Genomic DNA, 15,487 nt, shown 5'->3' with positions numbered 1-15,487 from the left:
TTATGCTGCCCATCTCTGCCTATACAGTGAGACCTTTTTTATCACACAAAGTAACGTATGTTGGTTTTCCTAGTTTGACGCCTGTCAGTACAGTCATCCGCATAAACAACAGTAAGCTGTTTGGTGGGATGATCTTGTTTGTAGGGGGGGAAAGCTTGACTGAATTGATTGAAGCCAAACGCTTATCCTTGCTCTTTCTGCAGTATTGTTCCCCTAAGTCAGGGATTCCTGTAAATATTGGACAAAAAACTTCACTTCCTTCAGATTGTGTTTCTATATGCAATTTGACAGAAGAGCTGAAAAAAACAGTGTAAGCAGCTGATGAGCAGAGATCTATGCTTCTCCCACCTACCACACCAGTAATCCTGTCCCTTCTTGCTTGCCCCTTATTCATTGTTTTTCTTCATCTTTTGTGAAAATGTAGTTGTATGTTATTTCAGGAGTCTTGGCATGTTTGTCCAGAAGGCGTACCACAATAAGACCCCATCATTATGTTGATGATAGAAAATAACCAAGACTTTTTCAATAATCAGCCATTCCCTTTTATAAATGTCTGTTCTCGTTTGTTATCAAAGGCAGTTTTGGCTGAAGACTGGAAAATTTCCACATCCTCTGAAATGAAGTGATGCCCATTGGGGTGTGGGGTTAAACAGGAGAGTACAGCTTTGCATTGAGCAATAGAGCAGCGGGAATTATTCCAAGTGAAAAACATTAGTTTTATGGATATAAAGGGGAACGTTCACATGGTCCGGCATAAGTATCAATGGCAAAAATACTCATCTCCTTCAGCCTTGTTACTTTTGCTGTGCAGTTAGATTATACAGCAGATTTCTTGGTAGGTATTGTTCTTCTTATTTCCAGCCACCCCAGCTCTTTTTCTCAGTGGTGCCTGTCATGGATTTTAGCCATGAGGTGTGAGGACTTGAAATGTGGAGCTTCCTTTTGTAGAAATCCAGGCCTTCCTCTTGACTCCTATGAAGTTGTTAGGTTGGGCAGTGTCATAAGCTCATTGCTGGACAGCTGACTGGGAAAGCCTCAAGACCAGCTTCTTGAGCACTTGTTGACCTCTCAGGAGTTTGTTGGACCATGAATTAAATTGTGATCAGAAGGGAAGATGGCAGCAGGTTCCCTCTGTGACCTTGGCTGCTTTGGACTTTGTGTGTCTCCTACCAGAGGTGAAATGCCAGCAGTCTTCTCCCATGGGTAGAAGGAAGATAGAAATGCCCACTCATTCTGTACATCTTCCCAGGGCCCAAAATTCAGGGAGACAGATCCTGCTTGCCTCAAAAATGAGCCACTATTTTCTACTGCTTGACCTTGAGAAATCTAGTAATCACTGTGGTCAGGCTGTTTGCTGCAACACCAAAGGCTTTCTACCCAAATGGCCAACTTTGCCACTTGTGTGTTCAAGATTGTGTGCAGCAACCCTCTGAATATGGTTCCTATCATCTGCCCTTTGGGAGCGATTTGGATAAATCAATTGACTACTGGAGCAAACTGTGGCAATGTTAGGGGTTTTCTGGTTTGGATTTTTTTCAAAAGAAATTCAAAGAGGAAGAACCAGTGGAGAGGAGAAAACCAGGCAGGAAGTCTGAAAAGGCCAAACGCCACAAGCTCCTTACTTCAAAGCATAATGGCAGCGTTTTTGGTGGCTGCCATGTACACAATTCAAGGACAAGCTCATATCCTGCATGGCATTTAAACTGGACTACAAATAGCCATGAAAGGGGGAGGCCAGACTTTGGGTAGTGCCTCTGAAGTGTCCTGCAAAGCAGCTACTCATTGTCATAGTCCAGAAGAACCACCAGTTCCTACAGGAGTGCAGGAGAGGGGAAAATCCCTACTGCTTTTGTTACTTTTTTTGTGTGTGTGTTACTCTTCCTTCATGAGAGACCCTAAAAGATAATATCTGTCAAACTGAGGTAGAGCATACTGACAGCTGTATATAAAATGAGTGGACTCAAAATACCATATAAGAATGTGTCATGAATCTACTTCCAGGCCCTGCCAAACCATACAGTTGCCCGATCATTGGGAGTTACTTGAACACTTGCTTGTTGGCTGTGGGTGTGGCCTATATATCTCCTTCTGCATCTTACAGTAACAGCCCTGTTCTGGAGTGATATATTGGATGAGGGTGGTTAGAGCCAAATGAGTGCTGTAAACGGAGATATGCAATACTGGGATTATGTAAGGATGGAGCCATTTGCCGTGTAGTCCGATCCAGATTTTTGGTAGCGGGTAGGGGGAAGAAAGGCCATTAGCAAGATAGTAATTCAGACACTGATGTGTATGTGAGGTGATCTGCCAAGGCAGGTGCTGTGACAGAAACTGGCGGGTGTAACCAAAATTCTGTAGTGGGGATGGTACCGCAGTGTCAGATCCATATCGTTGTCCTAGTTTTCTACAGCGCATAACCAGTCCTCTCTGCAGCATGGTAAACTTGGCTTTTCCTGCTGCAGGCTGAGCTGGGGACCTGAAGTTCATAAATGAGTGTAGTGTCCCTGAGGTTGCCATCTGATTAATCACTTGCCCTGTGAGATCCTTGCATGAGCCTGCATTAAGGCTGTTGCTATCATGTGTGGTTCAGTATCTTTCTTGAATCTTCCATCCCTAACCTATGACCCTACATCAAGGAGTTGCGTGCTTCATGCACGTAGCATTTCTCTCAAACTGGTCCATGGCATCTTGGGTGGTTTGAGATGGTGTGGTCTACATGGGGCTGTGACAGAGAAGCTCTGAATGAGGTGGAGAGAAGCAGGGCTGGCTAGCGTGAACTGCAGAGCCGGCTGGATGGCGAGTACCTGGCTCCTCTAGAGCAAGGCATCGTTCAGGTCACAGGCTGGGCATGATGCAGTGCTGCCGCCGTGTTTCTGAGCAGCTAACGCTTTTGTGATGGAGAATCAGTTAGTCAGCATGCCTGTGTTATGTGGTGTGAGTCTTGCATTGGATAGGGAGAGTCTAGCTTTGGTGTTTCCACCACAGCAAAGTTAAATTGGGAAACCTGCCAGTCCCTTGCACTCTGAGTTGGATGTGGTGGTATGCATGGGAAACCAACCCACTTGAAAACGTCTACAATCCTGTGGTAGAGCTGCCTTTCTGCTAAACCCATTCAAACCAGTGTAAACCATGGAAGCAACTTGACGTGAACTCCCTTAGTATTTTTTGATTAACACTGAAAAAATCTTTCAACTCTGAATAGCTTTTAAGGCAAGGAAGGCTGATTATGATCAGCTATATTTGGCCTCTAGTAGGACAAGCCAAAGAAATGTACTCAATTTTGGTACTGAGGCGTACAATTAGCATATTCTTATGTGCCGTGTGCTTTTTGTTCAGTCCATCGTGATTTTGATGTTATGCCATCTTCAGAATGGTTGATCTTTGTTTCTTCTTGATTTGCCACCTCCTACAGGAATCACAGCAAACCTGAAATTAAACTATTCCTTTGTGTGTGTATGTGTATAAGCATTTTTGAAATATCTAAATTTAGGTAAAGACTTGATTTGCATACTGTTTGAAGTAAATTGCTTGGACCTGGCAATTGCAAGTTACCAAAGTATTAGGGGACGCTGTCTTACAAAAATAAAATCAAACTGTTTTATAGCAGCAATTAAATGTGATTTTAGGATATGGCCTTTAATTATGTCATTGCTCTCTTTCTGTCAAAAAAGCAGAGAAAGAAGCAGAATACATTCAGCTGAATGAAAGAGAGAAGAGACATAATTTGAAAAGAGATGTTGTTCAAACATGGATAAAAATCGCTTTTGCAAGATATTTCCTTTATTATTTGGTGGCTCACATGGCCTAAGTGGTTGAAAAATTTTCCAAAATCAATTATGCCTATTACATAAGAGTACCACACCCGGTATAACCAGTTTTAATGAATAAACAGTGACTCACAAATCGTAGACATTGTTTGAAGATGTAATATCTTGGGGTGGGATTCACTTCGGCTTACTCAAGTTCTTAAAAGTCAAGGAACTCCGAGGCAGCCCGTGGCTTTCCATTTTTTTAATGATACCTAGTTCCTATGTAGGCTATAATAGTTACAGCTGAGCTTGATGACTTGCAATGGGTATAAGCCAGATGAAAGTCCGTGCTGAGAAAAGTCCTTAGTCTCTGTACAAACGCAGGGTTTAAAATGGAGTACTTATTTTTATGACATCAACAAATTCAAGGTGTTGTGCAACTTGGAAAATGTTTCAGTTTCAAGCCACCAGTGTTATATTGTTCCTTGAGAATACCTCTTAATTACTTAATTATTAGTTATCCTTTAAAAGTCAATATTAATGAAACCTAACTTGGCAGTACCAACGCTTTTATTTTAATGTCAACAAACCACGTAGTCATCAAAAATCTGTGGGTCACAAGATCGGTCTGACAGCTCCATCCTGTATATCAAATCAGTGTTGATTGCCACAGTGGCTGCGCAAATAACTTAGTCAAAATGCTTCCAGTGTAATGTTGTCTAATGTAATTTTAAGAGGTCTAGAAGTCTAATAGTAGCATTTACAACCTTGTACTCAAGTTGGACTACCTTGTTGTTCAAGGATGGCTTCTAGTTACCTGAGGTCATGTGCCTGAAGACTTTGTGGCAGTCAAAAATGTTCCACATGCCATTTTGGAGAGTGAGGTGTTGGGGTTTTTTTGTGGAAAAGACCACAAGGTGTGCCATGAAAACATGATTATGCACTGCAGCATGGCACTCTTGTGTTCTCGAGGGGCTACGCTGAAGTTTAATGTGTCTTCAGTGGCACATGCTCCTTGACTTCTTGAGAATAATTTTTGAGGGGTGATCTCCTAAGCTACATGCTGCCGTTCTAGGATTATTTTTTTTAAGGAATTTTAGCATGAAGGTTGTTTGTGGATATATAAGATGCTGCAGGTTTGGGATGGGCCCAGCTCTAGGTGAAGGAAATATCTCCCTATCTATTGCATGCATGACTTACCAGTAAACTGTCTATATAAAACCAAACGTCTAGACTGTGTAGTCCTGTAGATGTCAGCGACGACTGCAGAATGAGAATAACTTTTCAGCTCTAAGAACTGATTGGAGTTTGAAACATAACCATAAAGCTAGGCCCCTGTCCTACAGCCCCTATTACAGTACAATTCTGCTGTATGACATGCAAACTTAAAGTTTCTAGCTTTCAGAATAAAGGGCTTAATTTATAACCCATATTCCCTATTACCTAGGGAACACAAATATTTATATTTAAACTTTCAGTGCTGTTATGTTACATTGGCTAGTTTCCTCAAAATTATTATCACTGAATATACAAATTTGAAATCAAAAGGTCATATTTCATTTGAAATAAGGGTAATTTTCAGATGCTGTGTTTTTAAGTGATTCTTGAAAATTATATTGCTAAGATGCAACCTCTACTTTTCTGTAGGAACAGACTGTTGTTACAGGAATATTGTATAAAATGCAGTTCTCCCAGGGGAATCACTATCATCCTTTGTTGTTGTTAAAAGCTTTTTTTTTCTTTCCCTGAATTTTGAAATTTTTCTTACCTTGAGTTGGTGTGCCATCATTCTTTCTCTCGTTTTGTTAAATCCTAGAAAAAAAACCTTAAACCCAAAAGAAGATTTTTGTAACATCTACTTTTGCCCTCAATAGGGAGATTGAAGTTACGGCTTCTGAATTAAAAAATAATCTATGTTAAAACTAATTACTTAAGTTGTAGGATTTCTGGTGTTAGTATACACTCCTTTTGCAATTGAGAAAAAGTAATAGGGTGATAATGTAACATCCTTAAAGAGCTACATCCTTTACTTTGCTCTTTTACCAAGAACAGCTCATTTGTTTCACTACTAATTTCCTTAATTACTGTGGTAATCAGTAGCTTTGGTCTGGATGCACACAGGTTCCACAGCATTTTTAATTGTGTGCCTGAAGTCCTGTGCAGTATTGGGGATGGTCAGGATCCCCAAAGGGAGGTTTGTAATTAGCTGGTGACTGAACCTGGTGACCTCTAAGCTCAAATAAATACCCTTCCCAGTGTTTGATTTCTATACCCAACTGGGATATAACCCTCTTTTGGAACTGGTTTAGGAATATTGATTTCCTTTTCTGACTTGTGTGTGGGTTACTAATCTGGGCGTTCAGAAGAAATCTGCCAAATTTGGTCCCTTGAAGTGACGTGGGCAGAAGGGGGGGATCTAGTAGGAAGACCAAGTGAGTTTAGGCTTGAGCAGAGTGCTGTGTTGATGGTGTCATTTGAGATGGAGGGAGTTAATGTCAGGAGCAAATCTCTTGTTCCCCCCCCCCCCCAAAAAAAACCAAACAAAAAGAAACAAAACAAACCAAACAAAAAAAAACTTTGCTAAAAACCTGTAGGCAATGCTTTTGGCATTGGGTATCTTAAGTCCTTTCTAAGACGTTGTTCTTGTTCACTGCTTTTCATTCTGAATATAAAAAGTAGTCCCATTAGTATAGTCCTACCGCATGCCAAGTAATGGGAATTGATGTGCACATGGTAATACAGACTTGCTGATGTGGTTCTTTAGTCACACTGCCTTAGGTGCAAGCGGCAGGAAAAAAACCCCTATTAAAATACTTTGCGCTGGATATCATGGGTATACATGCTGTAATATGAAGCAGGAGATAAAAGAGTTTTTCTTTCTTATGCACTTCTGTTTGAAATGTATTTTATGCTTTTCAGTGTGGCTGGTATTGCTTTAGAAAATAATAAGTATTCCCACAGAATTTAGCTGAAGATTGGTTTACACTAGAGGAAACTACTTGAAGATGTTGCATCTGACTTCCTTTGAGGCATAAAGAACTGTTTTTTAGATACTTATTTCTTTTGAATATTTGAATTTTCTTAATATAAGAAAATAATAGTTAGTATGAACTAAGTGTTGAATCAAAAAGTTTTTGTTGGTTTGTTTTTTGTTTGTGGGGGTGAGTTCATTGGTTGGGTGGGTTTTGTTGTTTGTTTGGGGGGGGGCAGTACTTCTTAGATACTCTTGCTAGTCCTGATTTTGTGTCCAATTAACTCTTAATTCTTATTTTTATAGACAGTTACTGGGAAAAGCTTTGGAAGCAAAGACTTTCGGGCAGCTCTAGAAAATGGAGTCCTGTTGTGCGAGTGAGTATTGATTTACCTATATAAAAATCCTTCAGGTTAACATCAGTTGGTCTCTTTCCTTGCTGGCCTCTGAAATTTTTTTGAATTACCAAAAGTATTTTGTAATAAAATTATTTATTTTTCTTTATACCTGGTTTGCCGTGGGAAGGAAGAACAGCTTTCAGACATCCTCTTTCTAGATCTACATGTTCTATGTGTTGTCCCACACACTTTGTGTGTTACCAAGAGGATCGTGCTGATCCTCTGGCCAGTTGATTGGTTTTATTGGTTATAGCGCTTATGGTATCACTGGGCTTCCTTCTTCAGCTTGTGCAAGGTGCTGTGGCCATGGCTGGGATCAAAGGACCCAGTGACTTCTATACCTACTGTTGTTGTTTGGGTTTTTGTCCTCCATCCCTACCCCCTCGTAAGAAATTATTGTAAACTGTGTGCTGAAAGCTACCTATTCCTACCAGAGAACTTTACACTTGGAGAAGTGTTCTTTTTAAAAGTACTACATTTCAGAAGTGAACTTTACAAATTTGTAAATTTAAGATAACAGGCAGGCATTTGATTTCATGTACTTACTAATAGTGCTCTTAGGTTACATCCAAGTATCTCAATAATGTAGAATCTATTGGATGTCATTTGGCATACTTTATGAAAACATACTTTAAAAAAAAAAAAACAAAACCAAAACCCCAAAAAACCCCAAATACTTTACGATGATATAAATAAATGCATTGGGTCTCAGCATAACATAGAAATATGTTGTCATGTATGTGCACATGCAGTCCAGGTTTCAGTACTTGCTGGACTGTCTTAGTTACTACTTTCAACAGCAAACTCTGACCTCAGCTTTTTTTTTGGAGTGCTTTCTCTAAAAAGCTTCCTTGTGCTTATATATTATAGGCTTGGCAATAATGGGACTTGTCTGGTTTCGTTGCTAGACTGAGTCAGAGGTGTAAAATGTCCACTTCTCAGGTATCTTCCACATATCTGTAATTGGAACAGGTTTCCAGGACTGGAAACGGTGCTAAACCCTTAGTATTTTAAGGATTGGCTGGTGTAAATGTCATTAGAATGCCAGTGTGAGAAAAATCGTGTTAGAGAGCTACCTGGGACACTTAAAAAAAAAAACGTCAAATCTCAGAGCCACTCTTAAGTCAGTTCAGCAAGCTAACTTCCAGAAAATATTTATGAAGGTTCAGTTCTCTGAATTTTTTTTACTCTGTATCAAAAGTAACCACAGCAAATGCAAAAAGGCAACATTCCAGCATTTTCTCTTCTGTGAATATTACTGTGTTTTCTGTCCTTGCTTTTATTTTTCTCTTTGGGCCTTTGCCCATCCAGTCTATCTTGCTAGTTGTTTCTGCTGTTGTCTTTGTGATATGGGGGAGTTGATTCATTTTGAAGACTGAATGATGGAAAGATGGACACTGTATTTTCATTACTTAAGTAATCAAATGTTAACTGACTGAATGGGGTAATAAAAATAGCGTATACGGTTAATAAGAAGGTATTTCTTCAGGTATGTATTTAGTGGGATGTGTGTATTGTATTCAGCAGTAACTTTTAAATAGTGTCTTTAAGAATTGGCAGTGGACTAATATATTCTAATCCTCTGATATCTTCATTGTTGACGCTTATTTGGCAAAAGAATATGAGCCTCCATCTGCCAAATGCAAATCAGTTAAATTTATCTGTAATTAATAGCCATATGCAAGAAAAACATCCTGTAATTTCTTAGCTGAGCAGCTTGCCTTAGGAGGCACACAACTTTCTTTAAAGCAAAACATGCCTCATTATATTGCACTAAATCATATAGCTGTCCTCCTGTGTCATGATTTTAAATTTGACATACTTGAAGTACAAGAAGTGATTTTCATAGAAATTCTGTGGAAACAGAAGAGAGCAAGATGGGAAAGGTTTTCACATGTCCAGTTTTTACCAAAGTCAATAGAGTGCAAGATCTTAAATAATTGAGGCAAACTAGACATGACATTGCCCATTTCCTTGGTTTACCTGTGACATGGCTAATTTAGTGACCATGGATATATTTTCTCTGGAGGTGGCATATTTGACTTAAACTGTAGCAGATGAGACCTATACTTACACTACATATTCCTGTAGCAGTCCAGTTGGTTTGTTAGGCCTACTTAATGACCAAGCGCACGTGTTGACTGGCTAATCAATAGTTGACAAAATAAAGCCTTTTATGTTTTACCAGATCTCCTGCGTATACGTTAAAGGAAGAAAGTCACTAAAGTTTTCCTGATCACATGCTACTTCATGTTCCTATGTACAATAAAGCAAATAAAAATTATGCATTTGGAAGATTAAAAAAAGGCGGGGGGGGCAAACTTTTTTTTTAATTCCACCTCAACGGATCACTTATTTTTCTTTTTTCTTGTTGTTTTCTTGTGGAAAAGTCATCAAATGTATTTTGTTTACTAAATAACTTAATGCAGTTGAAAAATTTCAGGACCTGCAGCCATTATTTCTTCTTCTGCAGGCATCTAGAAATCTATCCTCCATTCCAGTGTATATAGGTAAACTCTCTTCTTTGTGTTTATTTTCCAAATACATTTGCTGCTTGAGCAAAAAATGCTTTTTTCCCACATAAAGTTTTAAACTCCAGGTCCTGACTTTGCATTGGTGTGGGTAGATCACAAAACCTTGCTGATGCTTTGTGGGGTAAAGGGTCTGGCCAGACAAGCAGCAACAAGAAGAGGGAGCAAGTCCAAAACCTTCAAAGGTATATAAGCAGATGAAGTCTGTGGGGTGTCCTGAGGTCCCCGTTCTCTGTTGATCCTGTGGTCTAGTGTGTAATTCAGTGCACCACAGTATTTCCCTAACTCTGTGACTGAAAACCCAGGTATGAAGGTGCAAGGATTCCTGTGCAGTATCCTCACGGCAGGACAAGGTGTGCATTTGGGCTTGTATATTCAACAGTGATGCATTAGTCTGTCCTACCTTCTCAGTTCAATTATGAATTTTATATAAAGTTAAGAGTGATATGAGGTGCAGTCTCTTCTGGCTGAGACTGAAAACAACTTCCGTGTGTAAATTATGTGTGCCAGAAATGATTGCCCACATCTTACTGGGCTTGATAGCGTTATGAAAACTGAGTTGATTTCTTACACTTACAGCAATATCAGTGCTTTCACACTGAACTCTGAAAATTAATATTCTGGTATATTTTTGACATCTGCTCCATCAGAACTTTTATGTGAAGAAGATCTTTAAATGGGAAATTTGAGTCTGATTAACATCACCACCTGTGCAGTAGAAACACAGATCCAGTTCTGCCTACGCCTACCCAGGCTTTTTCTCTTCTTCTTTCTGACTTTGCCATTCTCAGAAATCTCTTTGCCTGTGTGTGACTTGTCCCATTTTTGCTTCTACAGTCTGTTGTTGCTTGTCACTTCTCGGAAAACTAATTTAAAAAAAAAAAATTAGGGGATGTTAATAGGTTCAAATTTTCTTGGTTCAAGTCATATAAGTTAGGACTATGTGCAAACTATTTCTTGATAAGCATTGATGCTCATGCTTAAATAAAGTTGATTATGTAACAGAAAATCATATGACTTCTTTTTAGTTTGATTAACAAGATCAAACCCGGCATCATTAAGAAGATCAATCGTCTGTCAACTCCAATAGCTGGCTTGGTAAGTAATGACATCAAATCTAGTATCTGGGGTATGATACCAAGTTCTGTTTGTTTTTAATGAGCGCTCTCTTGCCTATTGTTCTTGCATGGTCTTGCTACAAAAACCTACTAAGTTTTCAAGATGTTAGTTCCATTTCTCTTTTTGTTTAAAATAGTACCATTTATATGTTATCTTAGACCACAAAGGTTACCTGCTCTGTGACGTAACTTTGTAACTTTAATCAGCTTGTCACTGCATGAAGCTTCACCATGCCCAGATATATCAAGTACTGACAGTTGCTGTGCACAAACCTATGTAGCATTACTTCTCTTTATTTAAAGGCCATCATCCTGTTTTATATTCACAAGCCACTTCAGATGTCCCTTTATTAGGGAATGGACAGACTAGGAAATGTTCTGTGTAATGGAAGTATTTTTAGAATCTGCTTCTCCCCACCCACAGCAAAGCTTAGGTTGCTTTAAAATAAATCTGATGATGCAAAGATCTCTCCTCAGGCTTCAGCTGAGGGATTTGCCAATGTTTTGGCTGTAAATCACGTTGTTGGGGGGAAAGGGGGAAGATACATGTAATCGTTTTCACAGGAAATTTAAAAGATTTCCTGTATGCTGTCTGACAAATTTGCTGGTCAGAGACTGTAGGATAAATTTTGTAGCCGTTTAGCATCAGAAATCCTTTTCTGAGTAAACAAAATAATTTTTTCATCATAATTTTTTCCTACGAAAGCCTTGCTGGCTATTTGTGTCACTAGGGTATCTAGGCCACTTAGTCCTGTCACCAGAACTATTGGTCTCATCTTAAAAGACCCAAGGTGAACAGTGATATATGCGTGATGCCTGTAACAAGTGGAAGATCCCACTTTATGGTAAACATGCATCTCAACGTTAGGGAAAGTTACCTAATCTCTTAATAGGAGTAGAACACAAAACATCTCTAGATAATTGTTGGCTCATCCCATTAAAACATATATATACAAAACGTCTGCTTTTGCTGGTCAACTGTGTATCTCGTTAGAGAAGTGTAGTTAACTTGGCCAGAGGTCATAAGATTGGGTTAACTTGTCATATATTATTGCACAAGCTGAGAACGTGCATTTCCACATCAAATGAATGTAGAAAGTATTAGCTGCCTTTGTCCCAGAAGAACTCAGGGTATTAGGCTTGCGAATAATGAGTGCTGCACATTCTTTTCCCGTTAAGCATCTGAAAAAGAATTCAAATGAAACCAAAATCATTCTGGGGAGGACAGCACGGTTACTCTAGCAGCAGTTTGCCTAAATGGCCTCTGAAGTAGCCATTTGATCCAAACCAGAAAACCATAGACTAGATTTCATTTTTGTGGTGACTTAAGTGTTGTCTTGAATCATAACTGTAAGAACTCTTGTTTTTACATGCATTTTTTTGCTTGTTTCCAGATGCAAAAATTTGGAGTATTCGTTAGGTGTGTAGTTTATATCTTACTTGTAGTGTGTTATTGTTCCTTCAAGTTGTTTCTAGTTCCTACAAGTCTTCAGAAGTAAAGGAAAGGGGAGGAAAGGTGAATGGTTCTCCTAAACCAAGATCATCCAGTGGTATTGTTGTTAAAATACCACTTGAAGATAGTCACTGAGAGAGCTGATGTTTTGTGTCAACTCATGAAAAAGGTTTTACATAAATACTTCAGTTTCAGAAGATTGTGATTGTGAGGGCCGTAATGGGAGGGTTCCAGAAAATGGTGCTTACGATGGCAGTAGTAGGAGGGTAGATGCATTTCCCCAGCTTTGAGAGGAACATGCTCAGTTATACCAGCTTTGAGAGCCCAGCTTTCATCCTGGCGTGTAAACTCAAACTGAAACCAGTGGGTTTGTACGTTTATAGAAAAGCAAGCACTAGTACCTGACAGGCTCAGGATACTGTGGCTGATGATCCACAGGATTTAGAGATAAAAAGAGCTTAGAGATAAAAATTGCTAAGGAATTAGCCAGTAGGCTTGTTTGCCATGTTCTGGAAATATTTTCATTGTTAGTAAGCTGCTTCTCCCACAAATCTGCCTGTAGATAGTGTTTTGTGCGGCTTCATGTATACACTTCCGTGGCTCCCACTTCTGCTGTTTTCACTGTCTTCTAGTCTTGTATTAGTTGTTCCCCACCAAGCCTTTATGAGATTTAGAAATTACTGTTGGTAGGGGGACTTTTTTCTGTGGTTTGGTTTTTGGGTTTTTTGGTTTGTTGGTGGTTTTTTGGGGTGTTTTTGTTTTTTCTTTAAACGAGATGGAAATTTTAACTTCAAGAGACGCAATTTTTTTGTAAAGGATAAACAGATGCCACAACTTGAATTCCAGTGTTGCAAATCCTGTAATCTGAAGATCTTTTGATCATGTTCTTTCTACAGGTCCTTTCCATAGTCCTCTAGACTTATGTCCTCAAATCCATTTTGAAAACATTTTATGCATTCATCATGGGGCAGCTAACATCCATTTCTCTCCTGGCTCTTCTGACTAAAAGGAAACAAAACCCCCATATTCTTAACAGTTTTGTGGCAGTCCAATTATCAGAAGAAACAAATCCTTGAAAAGGCATCTTGTTTCTCTTTTTTCCTTTTTTTTTTTTTTTTTTTTAATTTTTTTTTTTTCCTCCCCCCTTTCCCCTCCAGGAATTTCTTCAGGTTTGGTTTTGTTCTATAGGGAGTTAATATATTTGACTTCCATGTAAGTGTGTTTTTTAAGCTTTGTATTCACTTCAAATACTTGGCAGGTTTTTTTCAGCAGTCCAGAAACATAGTGCTCAACAAGCATCTTTGGTTGAATCTCCAGAAGGGTTTCATTATATCGTTTCTTTGACTGCGTGGTTGTTTTGAAAACAAATTTCTTGAGTAAAATAGGAAGTGAAAGCCTATATGAATAATGAAACATTCTGTTTTGTATGCAGTATTGTGTGCTATACTTTTTGGTATTGACTTAGGGTGAAGTGCATTTTTTTTTTAAATGAAGTAAATGCATTATTAATTTGTTATGTCATACTTACTTTTATGACACCTTAATTAACATAAAATATAATAGGGGTTTTATATTAGCAGGATTGCCTTAATTCCAAGCAAATCTAGGCAACTAAAAACAAGCCTTAGCTTTCACCTTTAGTTTGATTATACTGCTGTCTAGCGATTTTGGGTGTCGATTGCAGTGGTTCAGGTATAATCATGGCGGAACAGATAAATAAATACATGTGTTTTGATGATTAAATACTGAAATTAAACTCGGCATTTAGTTAGCAAAAAATGCTGAATTGGTACCAGGCAAACTTAAAAAAATTGATTAAACTCATCTTCAGTTTGGCATGGTGCAGGAAGGCTGGGCTGCAGCTTGTGTGGAAGGGTTTATTAAAACTTGTTGGGAAGGAGAGTTGGACTGGGCCATAACTTGATCTCCATCTAGCAGCTTGCTGCTGCAGCCCCGCTGCTCCATTTCTCTTCAGAGGCACGTACCTCTCGTGGTTTGGGTGAGATCTAGCCATCATCTTAGCCATGTTTGTCTATTCATTTATGTTCCAGTTTGGAAAACTGAACTGCTTCACTGGGGGTAAGGCAAATACCAGGGCAGTTGCAGAGAAGCGGTGGTCAAAGACGGGTGACCGAAGAAGCCTCCGTGCAGCTCCTGAGGTGGTTTCCTGAGCAATGAGGCGTGCTGTCTGCAGGGTGCAAAGGACCAACTCCAGTGGTAGTTGCAGAAAGATGCCACTTGCTGCAGGTCGACTTTTAACAGCGCACGGCAGGTTTTGGAGACAGTGACATCCCTGTAGGTTTCCCGAAGGGGACTTAGCTGGGACGTGGCTGTTGGTTTGTTTGCTTTAATTTGGGCCGATTTTTTTTAAATGCCGTTTGTTTAAAACCTTTCCACTAGAACAGTTTCTGGAAAATGAAAATTTTAATTTCTGCTTATCTTTCAAAGCATCTAAAATACACAGTTTGTGTAAAGAGCAATGTGTATATTTTCCCTAGTACAGCAGAGCAGGCAAGCAAACCGGTACAGAACAGCAGTTCTTGAAGCCTTCTGGCATTTCTGGGGGACATGGTAAGGGTAACCGAAAGGTCAGAGGATTGTGGAAGTTGGGTTTCATTATGCACGGTAGTGAAAGTGCAGTCTGCCTTAAAAATCCACTTGTTCTGGTCCATACTTACGTGAAACAGAGATGGGATATAAGGAAAAGTGACTTAAATTGATAAATCTTGCTGGGTTCTGATACTGCAAAATGATTTTGCTTAGAGTTCTGGGAGGGTGGGTGTGGTGGAAATAAAACAAATGCTTAGCAAAAGCAAATGCAAAGAAAACCTGGTTCTTAATAAATATGGGCTTTTCAGCTTGAATCCCAGCATGTGAGATGATTTGGATATAATCACACAAGGGGGAGGACTTTGTGGTCTGACAACGTATTTTCCAACAAGGCTCTGCACAGCATTTTGAGGCGCATCTCGGGCTGCAGTGCTGTCATTCCCCAGAAACCTCACGTTTCCAACTCAGTTGGCTGAACACAGAGAATCATGCACCAGGATGGAAGTCGTAAGACATCATGAGACAGCGGGAAGATGAATGAGTTTTGTGTAGTATATGCAAGCTCGACATATCTGTCAGAATAATACATTGCTCATTGCTAGGATAAATAACTGTATGCACTGTAGCAAGGCAAAATTTTAGTTAAAGTAAGTTTCCAGCTGAGCCCAGGTGGTGAAGCAAATTCAGAGTTAAGAGTCAGGATCTCCCTTGGAGAAT

General features: G+C 39.3%; 1 protein-coding gene across 1 annotated transcript in view; it reads left to right on the top strand.

Moving 5' to 3' along the window:
- LMO7 (LIM domain 7) overlaps positions 1 to 15,487 on the top strand; it is a 135,471-nt gene that overhangs the window by 28,856 nt on the left and 91,128 nt on the right. Inside the window, 2 exon segments of the mRNA XM_030036511.2 lie at positions 7,027 to 7,097; positions 10,678 to 10,747. Coding sequence (XP_029892371.1) covers positions 7,027 to 7,097; positions 10,678 to 10,747 — 141 coding nt within the window.

The sequence above is a fragment of the Aquila chrysaetos genome, chromosome 14 (genome assembly GCF_900496995.4).
Source record: "Aquila chrysaetos chrysaetos chromosome 14, bAquChr1.4, whole genome shotgun sequence".
NCBI classification, from domain to species: Eukaryota; Metazoa; Chordata; class Aves; order Accipitriformes; family Accipitridae; genus Aquila; species Aquila chrysaetos.
This window is presented reverse-complemented; position numbering and strand designations above follow the sequence as displayed.